The sequence below is a fragment of the Telopea speciosissima genome, chromosome 3, assembly GCF_018873765.1.
Source record: "Telopea speciosissima isolate NSW1024214 ecotype Mountain lineage chromosome 3, Tspe_v1, whole genome shotgun sequence".
Classification (NCBI taxonomy): Eukaryota; Viridiplantae; Streptophyta; class Magnoliopsida; order Proteales; family Proteaceae; genus Telopea; species Telopea speciosissima.
This window is the reverse complement of record NC_057918.1, coordinates 20,502,027-20,519,248: the sequence shown is the minus strand read 5'-3', so window position 1 is coordinate 20,519,248 and position 17,222 is coordinate 20,502,027. Positions and strand designations below refer to the sequence as shown.

At 38.5% G+C, this 17,222-nt stretch overlaps 1 protein-coding gene and 1 pseudogene across 1 annotated transcript; both read right to left on the bottom strand.

Annotated features, from left to right (window-relative positions):
* Positions 1 to 500: 500 nt before the first annotated feature.
* Positions 501 to 16,370, bottom strand: LOC122654173 (serine/threonine-protein kinase MPS1-like). The gene is made up of 4 exons (XM_043848157.1): positions 16,357 to 16,370; positions 11,739 to 11,939; positions 1,652 to 1,813; positions 501 to 1,416 (listed from the first exon to the last, which is right to left on the bottom strand). The coding sequence occupies exons 2-4, from the start codon at positions 11,907 to 11,909 to the stop codon at positions 841 to 843; spliced, it is 909 nt and encodes a 302-aa protein (XP_043704092.1). The 5' UTR covers positions 11,910 to 11,939; positions 16,357 to 16,370; the 3' UTR covers positions 501 to 840.
* The window catches only part of LOC122654947, a 7,248-nt pseudogene continuing 5,351 nt past the window's right edge, over positions 15,326 to 17,222 (bottom strand).

Here is a 17,222-nt window from a genome sequence, read left to right as displayed (position 1 = left end):
CAAAGAATTTGAACTCCCTACCCATGGGCATAGTTTAGTAAGAGTGTCATCCACATCCAATCAATGGTTTGTAGTGAAACAATAAAGAGTGATACATTGTAGCTTCACATTCTAAATATCAATCGAATGCCAAAAGATGGAAGCAGATAGATCATTAAGAAGTGTTGGGAATTCCTACTCGGTAAAGCAATTGAGTAAATGAAAATACAAGGTTACCAAACCACTATAAACGCTTGTGGTGTCTTGCTATTATTTTTCCTAACATTGTTACGAATGAGTGTTGAGTTCAAACTCGTCTAATACTTCCTTTAAGTTGTTTATCTATTGTTTGAACTCAATGTATCAATTAGGCAAATCCTTTCCAAAATGGAACCAGAGAGGGCTTTTGCTGTTTTATTTTGATTCTTGATAGAACCCAACCCTTCTTGAGCTATCAACTGTCCGCAGCCTGAGCATGATAAAGTGCATGAACAAGGTCCAAAACCACATCAGTACATGAATTACAGAAGAAATTTCTCACAAGGTGACTTTTAGCCCTGAAAGATGCAAGCTAGAGCATAATCAGCAGTTCAGTACAACTCAGGCTCTCTGATGTCAATGGGTAGATGAGAACAGGAGCATTGTTTTTTTCAGAACCAATATGCAAGCAAAAAGAAACATAAAACCTAAGACATATAATGTACCACAGGCAAATTTTAGATACATTCTTTGCATGCATAACATGAAACAGTACCAATGATTACAAGAGATTACACAATAGAGAACGCTCATTGCAAAAACAATTACTGCATCTCCCTTACAAAAAATTCCTGTTTAGCATCGTGACTACATGCTTTAATCTTACTCTTTCCCAAGGCTTGCTATGTGTTGCTGGAGTTGATAGCAAAGCCTTGATATTTGCGAGAGCAACTCACAGTGTTGGTCTCGTGGTGTGGACAACTGAGATGACAACAGAGGAACGGGGTCAGTTAGGATTTGATGGAGACGAGAAAATGCCTTGGACATTTCATAATCATTCCCATAGGCTTCAGCCATTAGTTGAAGCAATTTACAGCTTTGGTCTTGTGGTAATGTTAACTGAGACGATACAGGAGGAACAAGGAAAGGGTGTTGAAGTAGTTGAGGTATCCGCCACCTTTCATTTCGATCCCATGCAAGACACTTCTTCATAAGGTCAAGCAACCAGGGATTTGAAATCGGTCCATAGGTAATCTTATGGTTTCGATCTGTTATCACCTTGAACTTAGCCCAGAATGTCTTGTATTCTGCAAATGGAGTCTTCCCATATACCATTTGATAAAGAATGCAGCCGAGGGACCAGATATCCGATGATCGACCACACTTGATCGCATTTCCATTCGCATCATTCTCGTTACACATGAATGCTTCTGGAGACATGTAGCTCAGTGTACCTACCTGTAGTAGCAGATATGATGAACTTGTCAAGTATGTTGTTTTCAAATGGTGTATTATGGGGAATCCAGATCCCCTACCCTGCGTAACCACCTCACCCCATCCCATCTCACACCATTCATGGGGTATGGGGATCACCCCATGGATGGTGTGAGATGGGGTGAGATGGTTACCCGCAGGGGAGAAGAACTGATTCTATCATGGAGGGTGATATAAATATTTAAGAAGCAAGTAGAACCTGCGAATCTCGTTGGATGTTGGTTGTATCACTCATGATGGCTTTAGCAATTCCAAAATCAATCAATTTTAGTGAACCTTTGACAAGAAGGAAGTTGGCTGGCTTCAAGTCTGAGTGCACAATGCGCTCTTCATGTATCGTGTTTACTGCTTGAAGAATTTGCTGCAGGGTGTGAACATGTCAATATTTCCCATAAAAGAATGACCGAAGTGTACATACCCATCCGTAGGGTCTTGCAAAATAGTGACTATGTGCCAATCAGCATTACATACAGTCACAGAGACATAATAATGCATATTTCTAAAAAAATTTGATGTAGCAAACCAGCCTAGATTCCAGATTAGGAATCAAAGATCAGATCGACTGCTCCACAGGCGCAACTCTGAAATACTTTTCTTGACAAACCAGGACTTAAAAGGATTGCTGGTATTTTAATATCAGCAGAAGAGAAAGAAGAGATATGGAGGAGTGAATACTTGATGGGGAGAGACAACAGGTAGTTGTCCAAATAAGAAGAGTGACAGCAGTAGGGGGCACAGAGAAAGAGAGAGAAGAAGAAGAATGATCAAATTAATAGACAGAGAGAAAAGGTGAAATCGATCTTTTAAGGAGGAAGAAGAGAGAAAAGAGGAAAGTTTTCTCTCGATTACACAATTTGAATCCAAAATTCTTTATTCAATTCCACACGTAAGGGAAAGTGTTAAATTTTTTGACAAACCAAGATTGAAAGGCTTACTACTAGTTTTCTGATAGAGAGAAAATGGTGCTGTCCAAAGAAGAAGAAAGAGTGGTAGCCATAGGGAGAGAGAGAGAGAAGAAGAAGAATGACAAGATCAATAGAGAGAAAAAGTGAGATCGTCTTACTGTTGTTCGATGGCTGTCACTGAGAGGGGGGTGAATCAGTGATTTAAATTCTTTCAATTTCTTCCCCACTGATACTAGTAGTTACTGGTAGAATCTGACTACAAATCACAAAGTCGTTTACACACCCCAGCCAGACTCAAAGGCTCTACCAAGTGTGTAATCCCATCCTGCAGCTCACACACTTCAAATACAAGTATGAACAAACACACAATTCCACACGCACAACACAAGATATACGTGGTTCGGCAAATTGCCTACATCCACGAAGCAATGGCACTATAGGCTTCGTATTTGCTCAATACTCAACTTTGCTGCACCTACAGCTGGGAGCACCCACACCCAATTTTTCTCAGCATAGAACTGAGAGGGCAAATAGTGCCAATACAAAATAGCACCCACTCCCGGTATTTAGCACCCACTAAATACAGAGCAAAAATCAACAGGGTTTTGGGCTTATAGCAATGCCCTACAAGTAAGCACAAACTAGAATAGGTCTATCAACAATATTCACCTATTTCTAGCATACATCACTAACAGGGATGAAGCATAAATAAATAAAGAGAGTTAAGAATGCTTACAACCCTCACACAGGAGGTGAGCTTTTTTGAGATCAACTGGAGCCCACTGGAAGTATCAACTCTGTCCTTTGTGCAGAGATTTGAGCTTTCAAGTAAGCACTGCCATGAGGGGACCACAATAGCTCCTTTCTTCTTGTCTTCTTCCTCTTCTTGTATTTTTCTTCTTCTTGTATTTCCTCAAAAACACAATCAAAACCCTACTTTCTTCATGAACAAAGCTTCAATAAACAATACTCAATCTTCAAAACATTTGAGAAATAAGCTTTAATCCATCTAAAACAGCCTTTTAATTTTTCAAACCGAAGCTTGAGAGAGAGAAGTTCGTTCCACAAGACTCTCGGCTGTATCTTCTTCTCCTTGCTGAGAAAATCCCCAAATTCAATTCTTCAATAAGACTCAATGGCAGAAATTGTTATTCTTGAGATAAGAGGGGGCAATCCAATAGCATGGAAACTAACCAAGGAATATACAATCTACTCCATAGGATGCTTTCAAGATGGATGGACAAGATTGAAGGAGAAGGAATCACTTAAAGCACATTAAGTGCACATGGGAATTAATCCAATGGAAATGATAAGGTACAGCTCCACCCATCCTTTTTTATGCATGCAGCCTATAAAAGCTTGCAAAAAGGAATCTTCAAAATACCCTTGAGAACCCATTTGAAATTCAAAATTCAAGCACAAATTTCACCTAGGGAGACACGCTTGCCCTGGTCAACAAGTTTTGCTTTTTGAAAAGCTCATCATTACAACTCCATTATCTCTCCAACTTCTTATAAATTTCAAATGACCCCCTTGTCTCACCTTTTATGCCCCTGTAGACAAAAATATTGATGAAGTATATTTATACCCCTACAATAAGCTGCCCACGGCCTACACCAAATGGGCCTACTGGTTTGCTGCCATGTGGCATGGCCACTGCACCTTTTGTTGCCACATCACCCAACAAGTGGGGTCCACCCCATTTTCTCTCTCCATTAACAATGAAAGAAAGAGAGCTTAAAAAAGCTTTGTCATAACTGAGCCAAATTACCAGATTGCCCTTGAGCCAAGAAGATGGACCAAAATGCCCAGAACACTAAGAACTGCTGCACCACCTCATCACTACTCAACACATGGTTGCCAACAATGACAACCTATATGCAATAATCTCCCCCTTTGGAGTTGTTGGCAACCTTCTCATCTACTGTGAACCTGCAATCATACATAACATACACAAACTCCCCCTGCTTGCAAAATCTCCATACTCTAACCTAACTAGGAACAAGAATTCTTCCCATACAGTGATGAGGACTCTCTCTCCCCCTTTGACAACAAATACAAAGGGAGGTACAAGGACTCCCCCTGAGTCCATAATGGGAGCAAATCATCTACAATAAGCATGCTCCCCTTGCCCCTCTGCACCTCAGTGCCTGGGAATAAGAACCACTCCCAACTTCTGTCTAAGGAACTCAAACTGCTCCTTGGGTAATGGTTTTGTGAAAATATCTGCTGACTATTCTGCTGTGGGGATAAACTCCAATCTCACTACTCCTTCTGTGACCTTCTCTCTTAAAAAGTGATATCTGATTGCAATGTGTTTTGTCCTGGAGTGCATGACTGGATTCTTTGAGATGTTGATAGCACTTGCTACCAAAGACTTTGAAATGTCTTACTGTAGCTTTCTTGCCAAACCAAATCTCATAGGGAGTTTTGTTCTCATGAGCTCTCAACATACATCTGTTGTGAATATATACTACAGTGTGTACTGCTTCTCTCCAAAATATGTTACCCATGCCATTTTCAATCAACATGGTCCTTGCCATCTCTTGAATAGTCATGTTCTTCCTTTCTGCAACACCATTCTGTTGAGGTGTTCTTGCAGCTGAGGTCTGTCTTCTGATGCCATTTTCATAACAATATTTTTTTAAGTTTATCCATGTGTACTCACCTCCTCTATCAGATCTCAGACATTTAATCACTTTCCCTGTTTGTTTCTCAACTTGTTTTCTGAAGACTTTGAATATTTCTCGTGCTTCTGACTTGTGCTTCAAGAAATATGCCCATGTCATTCTGGAGTGGTCATCAATAAATAAGATAAAATATCTCTCTCCTGTGATGCTCTATGTCCTCATAGGACCACATATATCAGTGTGCACCAACTCCAATGGTTGACTAGTATGATAATCTTTTGACTTGAAAGATACTCTAGTCTGTTTCCCTTTCTGACAAGAACCACAGATATGGTTCGATGGCTTTTTCAAAATAGGTATATCTCTAACAGCCTTCTTTGAAGAAATTTTTGCAAGACTGTTGAACCCAATATGTCCAAGCCTCCTGTACCATAACCATGTCTCATCCTCCATGCTTACCATACAAGTATCTTCAACTGTCTCAGTCAGAGTGTAGAGATTCCCTGAAGTTCTCTTTCCTGTGGCCATCAAATTCCATGTGCTTGTTCTTCTAATTTCACAACCCTGGCTATTAAACACCACTTCATGTCCCCTGTCACAGATTTGACTGATACTGAGTAAGCTGTGTTTAGCCCCTTCCATAATTTTGCCAAGTCTTTTGTTGTAGCATCTGTAGGCTTTGCTTGTGGTGGAGTACCTAGAAAGATGCCCTCATCAGCTCTATCATCAAACTTCCCCAAATCTTGATTGGTATTTTTGATGTAGCATATTTATTGCAGGGGTATAAACATACTTCATCAATATTTTTGTCTACAGGGGCATAAAAGGTGAGACAAGGGGGTCATTTGAAATTTATAAGAAGTTGGAGAGATAATGGAGTTGTAATGATGAGTCTTTTAAAAAACAAAACTTGTTGACCAAGGCAAGCGTGTCTCCCTAGGTGAAATTTGTGCTTGAATTTTGAATTTCAAATGGGTTCTCAAGGGTATTTTGAAGATTCTTTTTTGCAAGCTTTTATAGGCTGCATGCATAGAAAAGGATGGGTGGAGCTGTACCTTATCATTTCCATTGAATTAATTCCCATGTGCACTAAATGTGCTTTAAGTGATTCCTTCTCCTTCAATCTTGTTCATCCATCTTGAAAACATCCTATGGAGTAGATTGTATATTCCTTGGTTGGTTTTCCATGCAATTAGATTGCCCCCTCTTATCTCAAGAATTACAATTTCTGCCATTGAGTCTTATTAAAGAATTGAATTTAGGGATTTTCTCAGGAAAGAGAAGAAGATACAGCTGAGAGTCTTGTGGAACGAACTCCTCTCTCTCAAGCTTTGGTTTGAAAAATTAAAAGGCTGTTTTAGATGGATTAAAGCTTATTTCTCAAATGTTTTGAAGATTGAGTATTGTTTATTGAAGCTTTGTTCATGAAGAAAGTGGGTTTTTGATTGTGTTTTTGAGGAAATACAAGAAGAGGAAGAAGACAAGAAGAAAGGAGCTATTATGGTCCCCTCATGACAGTGCTTACTTGAAAGCTCAAATCTCTCCACAAAGGACAAAGTTGATACTTCCAGTGGGCTCCAGTTGATCTCAGAAAAGCTCACCTCCTGTGTGAGGGTTGTAAGCATTCTTATCTCTCTTTATTTATTTTCATATTTCTTCTTCTCTTGGTTATCTGTAGGTGCAACACCAGTCATGGTGTATTCATTTAACACTGAAACCCAAACATCATATCCAAGAGAGTTAAGAGACCCCAGATAGGTCTCCATTCTGTTCTTCCAAAAAGCATAATTTGTTCCATCAAAGTGTGGTGCCTTTCCTGAAGACCCTTCTCCTGAAGCCATACTGACCCTGAATCACTCAGCTGCCTCTGAAGCTATCACTGAGTCCCAGGCTCTGATACCAATAACTGAGCCAAATTACCAAATTGCCCTTAAGCCAAGAAGATGGACCAAAATGCCCAGAACACTGAGAACTGCTGCACCACCTCAAGATTGGCCACCTCATCACTGCTCAACACATGGTTGCCAACAATGACAACCTATATGCAACACTTATTTCCCAAAATAAGTAAAGTAACTTGAAAACTACTATTAGGACTCTTCTATACTTACTTGCTTAACATGACTTTTCATATGAAAACTAAAGAACAGGCCCCACAAGATCCCTCTAACTACTACTACTAGATATACCCTAAACTAATCTCTAATGGGCGCCACCACTAATTAAAATAATTTTCGTACACCCTTTTAGACCCCCACTTTTGGCCCTTATAATTTGAGCCATTACAAATAAAGCACAGAGAATTCAAAGCACATAGCGAATAGACATCAAAATAGGACCAGTTTTTGGACCAGACCTGCATTATTTGTCCATGTTGCCAACAAAAGAAATCTGGTTTGGTGCACTAATACATTCATGAATATCCTAAATTATAGTAAGGGGTTAATCACAACAGCACAGTAACACATTCTTCAAAATAATTTGTCAAGTTTTCTATGAAGAGACCCTATCAAACCCAACTTCCAAGGCCCACTAATCATGTTGAAACTAAAGTACATTGGCAGTGTAACATATCTATGATCCATCTATCATAAAAAACATATATATGATGTATCACTTTTCACAACCCTAGGCATAAGCAGGAGCCTAGAAACCTCTGTTCCAAAGATCCACCTCTGAAATGAAACTTATGGGACTATAACTGCACATAACATTGGCATTATCTGGTTGATCCTTAATATGGTCAAACATACAATCTAGATGTTGAGGAAATTATCTTCCATGATCCCCTACAATCTCAGTAAACCTAAAAAACACTAGACTCCCTACAGTGAGAAAAGTACCTTACCTTGTTAGGGACGCTAAGAAGAAACATCCCAAAAAGGATGTTCAAAGTGATCCATTGTCATCATAATTCCCTTGTCCAAAAAAATGACTACTAGAAGAGATACCATGTCTCCTTGAATGATCCTTCTAGTTGCTGAACATAGTTAAGTGAAGCCACATGTACTTTCTGGCATGTCAAAAGCCCTAAATTAATGATCATTCAACTTTTTAAGGTGCCTGCATTAAAATGTCTTATGTTCCTAAGGACATAAATAGATTGAACTAATACTCTCCTAGTTTTTCTTTAAATGCTAGGCAAACATAGGCACTCAACAGACCAGATATTATCCAGATCCAATTTGTATCTGATTCTGTTGTTTAGGATATGGATATACCCAGGTTTGATGCAATAAATATCCAATCCGACTATATATATAAATACACCCTTCCCTAATGTAAAAAAATAAATAATTTATAAATAAGATTCAACAAGCATCCAACATTTAATCTGCAGAAATCATAACGTTTTATATATAGTTGTCACGTCGTCACGGCGATCCAAGTTGGTGGAGGGGTGTCATGGCGATCATATCGACCATGTTTTATTTTTTATTTTCTCTATTTTTAATGTCATTTAGTATGCTATAATATATACCCTATAACATCAAAAATTAACATGAAAGTGTACTACTAGTCTACTATGGTTTAATTCATGAAAATGTAATATCCATTAATGTATATGAAATCATGGATTATCAAATAACTGATAGTAACAGTCTTGCTGATAATAAAGTTGAAAAATCATGAGAGTTGAGATATGATTCATATGAAAGTGACTACAAAAATAACAAAACAAAAAAACAATTACAAGGATGTAATTTATATTGAGTGAATAATGCTAATAAACAACCCATCTAAATTAAAAAAACAAATTGCTGATATGAATATGTGATTGTGTATTAGTCAATAGTGTATTAGTGTTTTGTGTTTTATGTTTTTTTAATTTTTTTTATGTTAAGGAAAAAGCATTAAAATAAAAAATGGTTAAAAAAAATTATTGTTAAAATATTAAGTTTTATAATTTGAAACAACCATGTCGCCCGATATGGCCATATGTCGTGCTATGGCGTCCATGGCGGCGCCATGGCGACGACATGGAGGCCATATCGGTCGATATTCTTACATCATCCATATCGGTGGTCGATATGCCCACTTCTCCAGCGATATGACGCCATGGCGCCGCCATGGCATCGTTATGGCGACGCCATGACAACTATATTGTAAAAACTATATAATCCATCTATATGTTTATTGTACAAAACAGTACTAAAAGTTAAGCTTTACAACCTGATATAGGCATGAATTTGAATTTCTCTGCCCATATTATGTTTAATGGGATATCCGATATTTAAACATTAACTATGAATATGGATCCACAAATTTCTGCTTTGTATTCAACCCATTTACAGCCCACAAACCTTAGTAGATAAACCATCTGGGTCCCAACCAGGAAATAATAACTAATTAACCATCCAGTAAACATGAACCAACTTTATGTCCCTACGGTTGAGAAGGGCTTGACAACTTGGCTAGGCAAGTCAATACATTAGTTTAGTCCTAGCCTAGGCTACAGTGCTACACTTAACTACACTTAACCTGTCAGCAATTTTCTGTACAATACTCCAGTATTTATAGTTCGACATTTCTAGATTTTATTTCCTTACTGACAATGCATTATGAATTCTATCTTAACCTGTAGAGCATGTCTAGGTGGTTAAGATAATATTGTCACATTTTTTTAATGTCATTATCAATAAATAATTAAATATATCCTCAAGTCAATTAATTCTACCATTCACAATGTGTTGTTTTTGTTTAAATATACTGTTGACTCCATGAATCCTCCTTTATTAGGTTTTAATGTTTGCTCGAATCTGTACTCTGTCATCACTCTAGCCAACATCAACTCAGCACATATCAGTGTCTACTGTCTAGTAACAGAATAAGAATTTTTAATAATAAATATAATGGAATTAAATCTCTAATGTGCTAAACAGGGTTGCAAAGAATACCAGTAAAGAAACAAATGGAACAGGAACATAGAGTCAGAAAACACCTTCATTCATTTCCATCTTCAGAGAAGTACAGGTTTGAAAGTAAACTCAAGCTGATTGCTTGGTTCGGTGATTGCAGCTCAGCCTTTCAAGTATTTAGGGCTTCCTTTAGGTGATAACCCCCATTGTCTCTCTAGTTGTGAGAAGAGCCAAAAGAAACTAGCTTCCACAAAAAAGAATTACATCTCTCTGCGTGGTAGAATAACCCTCATTATGTCCGCCTAAAGCAATTTTCACACCTTTTACTTATTTGTTTTAAAATGCCTTCAAAATTCATGCAGATTATTGAGCAAATCATTAGGAATTTACTATAGGATCCAGGTGGAAAGATCATTTAACTGGTTAGTTTGCAAATGAAGGAAGGGGGTTTAGCAATCACAATCTTCCCCAAAGAAATGTGCTATTGCTTGGCAAATGGTTTGTGTAGGTTACCTAAAGAATAGAATGTTTTAAGGTAGGTATATTGGGTCATTCAATTTGGGATACTCCAACTGGTTATAGAGTCACTCTTCGCAGCCCTTGGAAGAACATTAGATGAATTCTTCATCTGATCCTTTGATAGATTAGGTATAATGTGGGTAATGGTATAGAATCAGATTTTGGGAGGATTTTTGGTGGATCGAGTCTAAGTTGATGGATGCTTTCGCTAGGCTTCAATATTTATCTGGTTCCAAGTTCTCATCCTCCTTTCTGGGCACAAATGTTCCCTATCAGTATGAGCTGGAATCTAGGTTTTAGGAATAGAATATAAAGATTCTAAATTCAGGTGGTAACGTTTTCTCCGGATATTTCTTCATGGTTCTATGTAAGTTGACTTTTCCGAAATATGAACACTGAAAACAATTACAGGAATTATTATACATTAAGGCTCTTTGGAATGTCAAACCCCAACAAAAAGTAACGTATTGGGATGGGAGATATCCCACAGGAAGGTTCTAACTTGTGATCTTTTCCTCTATTACCCCTATGCTCCTAGAATCTGGCACCCTTCTCTGCAAGTGTTTCAACTTTCAACAGGAAAGGATCATTCCTGATATGTGGCCAAGCTATTTTGGTTTTGGCATCTCACCAATCATGGAAGAGGGTAAATTTTTTGTGGCGGTACTTATTTCCATAATGCCATATCTGGTGTACTTGGGCAGCACATCACAAAAAGAATTTCAGGACTCGTATTCAGATGTTCAGGCGGTCATTAACAAGATCAGCATTAAGGTAGCTTGTTATGCAACTGCAATAATGTTTCTAAAGGTGTTCCCACTTCATTGTTATTCCGGGATTGGGGTCCTTTGATTGCATCAACATCACATCTGACAAGGATTGTTCAGATTTGAAGGCCTCCCGCCTCCCCCTGAAGGTTTGTCAAATTAAACTTTGATGGTTGCTCTATTGGTAACTTGAACTGTGAGGCACAGTGAGGTACTGAGGTGGTGCTTGCTTATTTTGGCCTATAGGAGGAGATTCAACAAGAGCTGAACAGTTATCACTTAAATTTGGATTTGAGCTCATTCTCATATTAGACATTACTAGTTACTACCACCTCCATATTGAAGGGTATTTGGCTAACATGATTGGAAGTGGAAAGAAGTGGAGGATCCTTGGACACTTACACATATCATAAGGTATATGTGTTACCTAGCTTCCATGTTGGATTGCACATTCCAATAGCTGCCTAGGTAAGCCAATGGTATGGCAGAGAGTAGAATGAGTGCCAAATACACCCAAAAATAAAATAAATTAATTGTTACAGCTTATATTATAGAGAACAACAGCATCTAAGAATCATGAATTAAGAAAAAGTGTTGACAAAGTACCTGCCAATAGAAACGAAGCCAGTTCTCATCCATAGACCAATTGGAACTATCCATTTCTTTCCACTTCTGTGACAGCATATGAGCCAAATCAATTTCTCCATATTCAAGTACCATGTAAATGTATCCATCATTATTGATTCTGCCATCTTTTGCATTCATCGAACCATTCATGACATCCTCAAGCAATGTTTTGTCAGTCACCTATGAAGGAAAATGTGTATTAGAAACAGTCAAAGTGTCAAGCAAAAAATGTCAAAAAGCTAAAGGGATTGTGAACTTAAATAATGTACATGACAGAAATAAAGGATTCCTCATTGAGATCCTGCCTCCTTGACAGTAAGTTTTATTGTTTTTTCACCCTTTCCTATGTTTGTCTGAGCTTGATTGGCTCATAACCAATAACTGAAGAGTGCATTACATGAGTTTTTATAGTATAAATGGTGTATTTCTATCGTAGCTAGGGACAACTATATCATGACATATAACTACCTAGGGACTGAGTTGAATTTTCTTTATTCCACTTATCTGAACTCCATAATAAACAAAAGACTGTTTTTCCATTTCTAATTTCTGTATCAAACATGAATAACTTGATTTTTAAATGTTGGAACCGCTTCCTCTAAAAGGCCGACCTTGTAGGAAAGGGAGGAAACAATATGTATATCAAACAGGAACTCTAACACGGCTGACTATCCAAAGGGGGACACGGGTGGAAAAATAATTTAACAATTGCCCGCTCCCAGGGGGATTTGATACCGTGACCCCTGCCTGCTTTGATACCATGTTGGAACCGCTTCCTCTAAAAGGCCAACCTTGTAAGAAAGGGAGGAAACAATATGTATATCAAACAGAAGCTCTAATACGGCGGACTATCCAAAGGGGGACACGAGTGGATAAATAATTCAACATTAAATAATCAGGAATCCAACATAATATCAAGAGGCTCAAACAACAAGATTTACAACGAACAATCCAAAGGAGACTAAAATTGTTTGAAAACAAATTTAGCAGCTAAATTATAGAAATGGTAGTCGTGGACTGGTTTAACACCCTACATGCATGTCATGATTATTTTATTTAGATGGAATTGAATAATTTTATACTTTTGTGAATATTTTATTAATATTTGTATTATGGAGGGAATGCCCTACTATTCTTTGGTATTATTTATATGATGTTGTATTATTTTAATGAGTCTTAGGCCTGATTTGGTATGATTTCTATTTTAATTTTAGAGGGTGATTTCTATTTCAGAAATTGTTTGGTTTGATTTTTGCACCTTATTTCAGTGAAATAGAAATCAAGTGGAATAGAAATTCTGAAATAGCTGAGGGAGTAGTTTCAGAATTTCTATTTCATTTGATTTCACTCTCTTTAATGAGCACATGGTTAATTTGATGGGCAAAGTAATAATTTCATGTTAAAAATAAAACACCACCCTTCTTATTCTCCTAATGGTCTCATCACGACCACCACCATCGCCATCACCATTGCCACCACCACCACTGCCACTACCCCGCCACCACCACCAACACCACCCTTCCTAAAGAAATATAGAGAATCTATTCTTAGAAATTGAACTACCAAATGGAATTTTTTTATTCTCGAAATATTTCATAGTGATACAATCAAAACAACATCAATTTTTTGACCAAAAATCTATTTGTCGACTATTTCATGAAATCAATCCGTAATTGAAATAGAAATCATATCATATCTGGCCTTAGTGTTGCTGGAGCAGTGAATTGAAAGGAAATTAAGAAGAAACATAAAAGTAAGATGAGGGATCCATGACTATGTACTATAATACAATGTAAGTATGTTGTGTGAGGGAAGCATGGGTATGAATTGTATGATGTGATGTGTTTATTGAATGATGCTTGATTTATATGTTGTTAACTTGTTATATGAATGAATACCATGGGGATTGCTTACAGTGTTTACTTGATAATAATTGGATGTTGTATGAAGTATGGCATGAGATGTTTATAGGAAATGATGATATGCATAGGGTCTATGAATGTGATATGAAATATGTATGACAGTATGAGAATGATTCACATGTTATGCCAAGAGAAAGTAATGAATGATTATGAAATGAAAAGGGTAATGAAGAGATGAAGTAAATGAATGAAACAGAAGTACGTAAGTATGTATGTATGGTTAATGGTAACTTTGTAAAACATCCTTGTGGCTATCGTCCCCTTTCCAGTAGGGGGTTATGAACTAGATGAGGGCTTTATGATGAGTAGGACCTCCGATCGCTTGGAACAAGGTGTAGATGTGGCCTACAATGAACTAGAGCTTGTCCTCCCCCAAGGCTACGATGCCTGGACACATGGGAGTAGATATGTCTAGTATGATGTTTATAGATGATGGTTCCTCCCCCAAGGCTCCAGTGCCTGGATAAATGGGAGTAGAGCCCGTCTATATTAGTATGATGCTTATTAGATGAGGGTTCCTTTCCCAGGGATCCGATGCCTGGATACATGGGAGTAGAGCCCGTCTAAATAGTATGATGTTTTATTAGATGAGGGTTCCTCCCCCAGGGCTCGGGTGCCTGGATGCACGGGACTAGAGCTCGTCTATAATGCTCATCGTATCATCCTCCCCAAGGCTGCAGTGCTTGGGAATATGAGTAGAATAATGATACGAGGTCGACTACTACCCTCAACAGATTGTACACTATGGTAGTTCCCTGAATGGCCAAGACCTGACCTAACTAATTAATGAATGAAATGTTATGATTTGCTATTTATGTCTCTGTTTATTATGTTGTATTTAAATGCTTGTGTGTGTAGAATCATGTGTACCTCACTGGGTGTAAGCTCACCCTATATAAGTTGATGTTTTTCAGATGAAGAGACAAGTGTGGAGGCTTATACAGCTCTGGAGTTTTTGAACTGTGAGTAGTGTTAGGAGTTCAGAGTCTGAGGGATATTTTGAGAACAATGTTATTTCAGAATGTATACTGTTGATGAATGAATGAAGAGTGTTTATGAGATGTATATAACTGTATGCATGACATGAACAGGATTTTTGTTGTATACCTTTGTAGATAACTGTCACCACTCACCAGTGTATACTTTTGACTTGAACTGTTATCCAATATCTGAAGCTTCCGTTGTGTTGTATGCGATATAGGGACTTTTGCTACTACTTTTACATGTTTATTTGTGACCTTCTGGGTCGGCACTCGTGAGAACAGTGCCTTGAACCCTATCCGGGTTCGGGACGTTACAACTGGTACTGCAGTACTGACTACCATTTGAAACTCATTGTGTTCCTAGAGGAGCGTGCAGTTAATATCTAAATTCCAGATTCAAAATTCCAAGCTTCAATTTGCAATGTGAGATTGGGACAACCAACCTCTATTCGGGAAAGAGGGAATGAAGCTGCAATTACCACTTCTATTGCGGTTGTTGTTGTGACAAGGGGGAGGCTTTCAAGGGTGAATTGCTTTACTAGATAGGTACCACATACACTTTAGTCAATTAAATTAACATCAGATGGCTTCAATAGCATCAAGCACTTCTAGATCCTCTATGGTAGGTCTCAATCAATGTTGAATGGCATAAAATCAAAGATTAATATCTGTGGTCATTCCACTTCACAATGTTTTCCTTCACTAATGGAATTTCTCTCTATGCCATAAGCATCAAACAAGATCTTAATAAAAGCAAAGGTGAACTGTGATTATCCTGTGATTCACTCAAAGGCATCTAATGAGAATAAATTACTTTGCTTTTTAGTTTTTTTCCTTAACAAATTGCCAGAGATCCTACTTATGCATGTTAATTGAATTAGATAAAAGGGAAAGAATAATTGTCAAAAACATAATCTTTGGCCAACCCGAACTTGAACAAGTTCTAAAACCTCCCCCCAACCAAAAAGGAAGATAGTTTACAATTGCTTTCCCTTAAAGCAATAAGGACTTCTAGAAAGGTTCATCAACAAGGATCCATGTTTGATTTTTCTCTAACCCAAGCTTGATGGATATTATTTAATCACCAATCCTCTTAACATCCATGACATCATTTTTTAAACCTTTATCCACACTATTGCCGACCCAATTCTATTACTTTTATCCCCAGTATATCAAAGTTTATAGTAATTTAATTCCTTTGCATTTTTACCCTTTCACCTAGTCTCTTGAATACAAGCTATGTTAATATTTCTTCTCCTCATAACATCTATCAATACTAAACTCTTTCCGTTAAAGTTCCTATGTTCCAAGATGCAAATCTAATCCTACTCTTTTGGACTAGCTTCTTTACACGGACTCGTCCATAGTGTGATTAAGTCAAAGGTTATATAAACAAAAAAACTCTGTGTTGTGTGTATATGTGTAGCCTCCGATAAAGACAAAGGATGGATTTACACTTTACAAGAAGCCACTACCCAACTCCCCCCAATCCCCTACATTCAACTACAATTATTCTCAAAAACAAAAATGGTTTTTTATTTGTACTTCCATAAAATTTAATAGTCGCTATAGAAATTGAAACATTTTAAAAACGGAGCTCTTCCTTTAATTAGAGGTTTGTAAATTAGTTCAGTTCATGAAAGTGAATCATATGAAACAATAGTAGAAAAATGTGATTACACAGTTTTGTACCTCATAGTCAATAAGTAGGAGGGGGGGGGGAGGGGGGGGGGAAGGGGGGAGGGGGGGGGAAGGGGGGGGGGGGGGGGGGAAGAGGAGGGAAGAAGGAGAAAAAGAAAGGGGAAGGGGAAAAAAAAAAAAAAAAAAGAGGGAGGGGGGGGGAAAAGGAAAAAGAAAGGGGAAGAGAGAAAAAAAGGGGGGCGAGAAAAAGAAAGGAAAAGGGGAAGGGGGGGGAAAAAAGAAGAAAGGAGAGGAAAAAGGAGAAAGGGGGGGAGAGGGGGGATGAGGGAAGATGGAAAAAGAAGGAAAGGAAGAGGAGGGGGGGGGAGAAAAAGGAGGAAAAAAAGATTTGGGGGAAGGGGGGGGGGAAAAGAAAAGGAAAAAGAAAAAAGGCGGGAAGAAAAAAAAAAAAAAAGAAAAAAAAAAAAGAAGGAAAGGGGAGGGGGGGGGGGGAAGGGAAGAGAGAGGAAGGAAAAATAAAAGAAGGGGGGGGGGGGGGGGGGGGGGGGGGGGGGGGGGCGGGGGGGGAGGGGGGGGGGAGAAAGAAAAAGAAGAAAGAAAAGGGAGGGGGGGAGGGAGACAAAGAAAATTTTGAAGGTTAAAAGAAGTTTGGGGAGGGGGGGGGGGAGGGGGGGGAAAAAAATAAAAAGACGGGGAAGGAAGAAGAAAAAAAGAGAGAAAAAAGAGAGAAAAAAGAAAAAAAAGAGAAGAAAGAGAGGAGGAAAAGAGAGAGGAAGGAGGGGGGAGAGGGAGAGAGAGGAAAGGGGGGAAGGGGCGGGGGAGGGGGGGAGGGGGGGGGGGGGGGGGGGGGGGGGGGGGGGGGGGGGGGGGGGGGGGGGGGGGGGAGAGGAGGGGGGGGAGGGGGGGGGGAAAAAAGA

What these genes read in the sequence shown, in the direction of transcription:
- LOC122654173 (XM_043848157.1), bottom strand. Translation starts at nt 11,909, where the DNA reads ATGAATGGTTCGATGAATGCAAAAGATGGCAGAATCAATAATGATGGA. An exon ending in GGCTTCGTTTCTATTGGCAG is followed by an intron (nt 1,814 to 11,738) that starts GTACTTTGTCAA and finishes CACACCCTGCAG; the next exon opens with CAAATTCTTCAAGCAGTAAA. An exon ending in ACATCCAACGAGATTCGCAG is followed by an intron (nt 1,417 to 1,651) that starts GTTCTACTTGCT and finishes CTGCTACTACAG; the next exon opens with GTAGGTACACTGAGCTACAT.